The 6,000-nt window shown below is 41.3% G+C and overlaps 1 protein-coding gene across 1 annotated transcript in view; it reads left to right on the top strand.

Annotated features, from left to right (window-relative positions):
- The first annotated feature begins 1,866 nt into the window (after positions 1 to 1,866).
- The window catches only part of PTH2R (parathyroid hormone 2 receptor), an 88,907-nt gene continuing 84,773 nt past the window's right edge, over positions 1,867 to 6,000 (top strand). Inside the window, exon 1 of the mRNA XM_040228655.1 lies at positions 1,867 to 2,150. Coding sequence (XP_040084589.1) covers positions 2,076 to 2,150 — 75 coding nt within the window. The 5' untranslated portion in view covers positions 1,867 to 2,075. The remainder of the gene's footprint in view (positions 2,151 to 6,000) is intronic.

The raw sequence follows: 6,000 nt of genomic DNA, 5'->3' as shown, positions 1-6,000 counted from the left end.
GCTTCCCTGGTGGTTCAGTGGTAAAGAATCCGCCTGCTAATGCAGAAGATACAGGTTCAATCCCTGGTACAGGGAAGATCCCTCATGCTGCGGAGCAACTAAGCCCAAACACCACAACTGTTGACTCAGTACTCTAGAGCCCGGGAACTGCAGCTACTGAGCCCACATGCTGCCACTAGTGAAGTCTGTGTGCCCTAGAGCCCATGCTCTGAAACAAGAGAAGCCACTGCAGTGAGAAGCCCTCGAACTGCAACTAGAGAGTAAGTAGCCTTTACTTGCCACAATTAAAGACTGCAGCAATGAAAACCCAGCACAGCCAAAAATAAATAATTTAAAATTTTAATTAAACCAAGGATTTTAGATAATAGTGACTATGGAGAGTCCCGTTTTGAAAAATAGTGTACCCCCCTTAAATTTTTGATAGAATAAGTGGAAAGTGAACTTTATTGGTAATTTTGCAAGTGTGTGTATATGTTATATGATTTAGATTTTGCTAATTTCAAAAAACGACTTCCCTCGTGGCTCAGACAGTAGTCTGCCTGCAGTGCGGGAGACCTGGGTTAGATCCCTAGGTCGGGAAGATCCCGCTGAGAAGGAAATGGCAACCCACTCCAGTACTCTTGCCTGGAAAATCCTATGGATGGAGAAAAGCACATGAAATTGTTTATAACACCTATCTGCACTATAAACAATAAAAAGAAGGATAGGAGTGAACTTTTTTTAGATATGTAGAATTAGAAATAAAAGTTATCTATTTCTAGTATTTTAGAGCTGTCCAGTCATTATTAGTAAGGCTCAGCGGTAAAGACTCCCATCTGCCAATGCTGGAAACCCAGGAGACCTGGGTTCTGTCCCTGGGTGGGGAAGATCCCCTGGAGGAAGAAATGGCAACCCACTCCAGTATTCTTGCTTGGGAAATCCCATGGCCAGAGGAGCCTAATAGGCTGCAGTCCACGGGGTCCTTAAGACGTGGACATGACTGAGCGACTGAAACACGCAGTTGTTAGCAATCTGCGTTTTAAAAGCAAACTCCGTTTTCACTTCGGCATTGAAATGAAAACCAGTGGTAACACGTCAGACGCTCATTGTCAAGAGGACATGAGTGAATTTGTGTTTCATCTATGGGAATCATTCTTTCCAAATTTTATCAGATGCTGGGAGACTGAATATTCTTCAATTCAATGTCTGTGAAGCAAAGTCTCTGGCATCTTGAAGATTATGCCTCTAAGAAAAATAAAGAAAAAGACTTTGTCTCAAACGAAAGTGTTTACACACAGAAAAATATTAAAGAATATTCGTTTTTTTAAATGTCTGGATCCAAAAATATAAAGATCCAAAAAAATTTTGACCTAGAGATTTCTGTTGGAGTAGAACCCCTCCCTGCCCCCGCGCCCCACAGGCACAGTATTATTAGTACAGTGGTTAAAGAGAAAGGCAATCAGAACTTCAGAGGTGTAGGTACTGTTCAGCTTAGAGTCGTGGATGGGGAATGCACCTGGCCTCCGAAACCTTTAACCACGCTGTTCGGGTCTCAGCGGCTGGTGGTCAGCCAGCGTCTGCACAGGAGGGAAAGTTCGGGCACTCCTCAGCGACCCCAGGGTGCCCCTAGAGACAGGGCATTGGAACGTGGGACAGAGTGGAGGGAGGCAGGGACAGTGCGAGTTGCGGGTGGCAGCAGCGGCGCTCCGGAGCCGTCGCCCTCGGGTTCCCTTGAGCTGCGGGACAGAGTGACTCGGAAGAGAAGCGCAAGCGCCTGCCCGCCGCTCCAGCCTCCGCGCGGGGGGCGCGCGCGCATCCACCCGGCGCGGGGCGAGCGAGCTAAGGCCGGGACTCGAGCAGTTCAGCCTGGAAGTACCGACTAAGGCGCGAGCCTCCGAGAGGCAAGACCCAACCCCAAACGCACGCGGTGCGGACAGCCTGGTCCAGGGCTTCCCGGCCGGTAGCCTCGAACTCGACTCCCAGTTGCGCCGCGTTCCCAGTCACAAGTTTGCATCGCGCCGGCCAAGTTGCGAGTGTGGTGCTTATCCCGGGCTCCCGGAAGAGTGTTCCAGTTCCTGGCTCGGGCTGGTCTGGGTATGGCCGGGCCAGGGGCCTCGCTACATTTCTGGGGGTGGCTGTTGCTCGGCTGCTGCATTCTCGCCGGAGCCCAGGTAAGAGCCAGTGCCCCGAGGTACCTGCTTCCCGGAGCCACCCGCCGGAACCCGGCGTTAGGGCCGCACGCCGGGACTTGGCTGAGACCAAGGTGCGCGAATCCTTACACATCCACGCACTAACGCACACAGAGGCAGACAGACAGACACGCACACACAGAGGTGCACCCGGCAAGGTTTGACAGGCATATAGTGACAGGCTGCAGAGATATACTTTAGGCGAATGATGTCCTGGGGTGGTATTCCGGCCAGCATCTTGGCATCTGCTAAGTCAGAGGATATTTAGGAACCACGGCTTTCTGGATCAGTAGAGTGAGATTGAGAGGTGAGGAACTTTTCTTACTGTTAGACTTCTTGGTTCCCCGTTTAATTAAATTGTTTTTTGTCTACTGGTAATTTATCGTCCGTTTTGAGAACTTAAATTTCTAGGATTGTTTGTGACTACTACCTGAAAGGATAACTGGATCTCGCTAATACAGAATCATGCATCATTAAAGAGAGGAAACTAGATAGAAAAATATACGTAACTTGTTAAAGCTGAGTTGTTCGTTTTTAGAATAAGTGGCAATTGTCATTTTCGGACTGCTAGTATCCTTCAGAGAGCTTCTGGGTGATCTTTCACAAAGGAGCCTCTCTAATGTACAAGTCATAATTCATCCTCACATTGTTTTGAATCAAATAAAATATAGGATTTACACTCAGCTTTTCAGACCAGCTAGAAAGAGATGCTTGTAGTGTTGAGTGGAATGCAGTTTAAGAGCCCTGTGACTGAATGACTGAAACCAATGTTATTTCTCTCTTTTGTTCGGAAGGGGGCGCATTTTGACCGTCAAATAAAGCCCCAAATTAGTTGTTTTTTTTTTTTTAATTCTTTCCCCGTGAGAAAATTAAGGTATTCATTTATGCACGGATACTGTCTAAACTTAAAACTATGTTCTTGGCTTTCAAACGGCCAGTTTAAATTTCAGTTATTCTAAACGTGCAGTTTTTTTTGTGTGGTTTTTTTTTTGCCCTGCTGATATGACCAGGATAGTTCATGTGAAATAAATCTGTTAAAAAAAAAATAAACGAGGTACAAATGATCATTTGCACAGGAAACATTGCTAAAATGTATTTTTCTAAATGTACTGCTTTGTTTTGGATGTAGTTGTTGCTTTTGGAGTAACAGACACTAAATATGAAAACTGCTCTTTTGGTTTCAATACACTGTGAATTTTAATGTCCCTTTATGGTAAAGAACATGTGTTTCTGTAACATAGGTGGAAGAGAAAACAATATGAAAGATGAACATCTTCTTACTTTCACTTGATGAAATAAATAAAGATCAATTTAACAGATCATCAGCACATGCTAATCAAACTTACCTCCTGGTTAAACCAGCCACAGTTTTTTTTAGAACAAAATTATCTTTAGAAGCTGTAGTTTACATGAGGATTATGTTCCTGAAAAGATTATCCCAGTAAAATTCTACATCTGTACAAAAGGAAACAAAAACAAATGTGTTCAGGTAAAAACAGTACACAGTGTGATTTGAAATGTTCATGTTTAATAATTGAGGTCAGATTTCTCTCAATCAAATTTATAGTTCTGAAACTTGGTCATAGGTTACCCAGTGTTTTCTGGGATTAAAGTAAAAGAAAGTAACTATTGAATTGGAGAAACAGCCAGGAAAAACAAAACAAAAAACCAAAACAATTTGAATGGTGCCTGACTGTTTCTAGAGACTATGGGAAGAAGTCAGATTTTCCTCCCTGCCCACTCAGGTGACTCATGTCTTTCCATTTTGTTCTCTCTTTTTGATAAGTGAGATTTTATGGCACACTTAGTGCACTTAGTGTAGCTGCCTTTAACTCACAATTTGCATTGTGTTAGTCTATTAGCTAAATTATGGTGTGTATTTCAATCCAAAAAGTTAGTTTTGATTATTTTCTCCTTTCACGTTAAAATAAATGTGGGTTGTTTACTCGCTAAGTTGTATCCGACTCTTTGCAACCCCATGGACTTTGCTCATCAGACTCCTCTGTCCATGGGATTTCCCAGGCAAGAATACTGGAGTGGGTTGCCTTTTCCTTCTCCAGGGGATCTTCGAGACCCAGGGATCAAACTTGTGTCTCTTGCATTGGCAGGCAGATTCTTTACCTCTAGCCATGGGGAAGCCCATGAATATTATGCAGAAATATTTAAGACTATATACCTATTTACTGATCTACTCTATTACCTGATTTCAAGCTTTATTATAAAACTACAGTAATCAAAACTGCAGAATTGTGGCATAAAAACAGACACATAGATCAATAGAACAGAATCAAGAGCCCAGAAATAACTTTTTGACAAGAGAGCCATGAATACCTACTGGGGAAAGACAATTTCTTCAATAAATGTGTTAGGAAAATGGGATTCATATACAAATGAATAAAATTAGATCCCCATTTTATACTACTCAAAAAATTAACTCCAAATGGATTAATGACTTAAATTTAAGACTCTAAACTTACTAGAAGAAAACAGGGGTAAAGTTTCTTGACATTGATCTTAGCAGTTATTTTTTTGGATATAACATCAAAATGCAAGCAACAAAACAGAAAATAAACAACTGGGATGACCTCAATCTAAAAAGCTTCTGCACAGCAAAAGAAATTTAATAGGTACATGAAAAGATTCTCAACATCACTAATAATGAGGGCAGTATACCTCAAAACCACAATGAGGTATCCACCTCACGCTTGTTAGAATGGCTATCATCAAAAAGACAAAAGACAAGATTTGGAGAGGATGAGGAGAAAAGGGAACACTTGTGCACTATTGGTGGGAATGTAAATTTGTAAAACCACCCTGGAAAAAGTATAAGTTCCTCGAAAAATAAAAACAGAACTACTGTGTGATCTGGCAGTCTCACTTCCAGATAATACCCAAAGGGAATGAAATCACTATCTCAAAGGTTAGGTGTCTGTACCCTCTTGTTTATTGCAGCATTGTTTACAATTGCCAAGAAAGGGAACAATCTAAGAGTCTGTGAAGGGATGAATGAATAAAGAAAATGTGATGTACACACACAGAGGAATATGATCCATCCATAAAGAAGAGGGAAGTCTTGCCTTTTGTGCAACATGGATTGACTTTAAAGCCATTATTCTTAGTGAAATAAGTAAGAGGCAAATACTGTATGTTCTCATTTGTATGGAACCTGAAAAGGCTGAACTCAGAGAGAGTAGAATAGTGGCAGCCAGGGCTTGGGGAGTGGAGGAAATGAGGGGACGTTGGTCAAAGGGTTCAAACTTCTAGCTATAAGGTGACTGAGTTCTGGGGATCTAGTGTATAATATGGTGACTATAATTAACAGTACTTTATTATATACTCAAAAATTGTTGAGAGAGTAGATCTTAAATGTTATCATCACACACATGTTAAAGGTAATTATGGGGGGGGAGGAGGTGTTAGCTAATCTTATTGTGGTAGTCATTTCACAATATGTAAATGTATCAAATCACTACATAGTACACAGTAAACTTAATTTATGTTGTCTGTAAGTAATATCTCAATAAAACTGGAGGGAAAAAGGCAAAAATTAACTAGAAACCATTTGGAGTAACTCTCTTATTTCATCAATGAGTAAACCAAAACCCCAAAACATGGAATGATTGTCCTGTTTCACTGGTAATTTTTCAGCAGAGCTAAACAGAATCTTCTAGTCCATTTCTTCTTTTTATGTGCCATAATTGACATATTGTAAGAGGACTAATAACATTCTGGGTCTTTGTAACTTTCCAGGAAAATTTCAATATGTTTATTATTTTTTCTGATTATATTATATAGGGTTACCTAATTAAAAATTTCTATAGCTTTTAAATTT

This window comes from Oryx dammah, unplaced genomic scaffold (genome assembly GCF_014754425.2).
Source record: "Oryx dammah isolate SB20612 unplaced genomic scaffold, SCBI_Odam_1.1 HiC_scaffold_27, whole genome shotgun sequence".
NCBI classification, from domain to species: domain Eukaryota; kingdom Metazoa; phylum Chordata; class Mammalia; order Artiodactyla; family Bovidae; genus Oryx; species Oryx dammah.
Note: the sequence above shows the minus strand (reverse complement) of the source record. Positions and strands in the feature narration are given on the sequence as shown.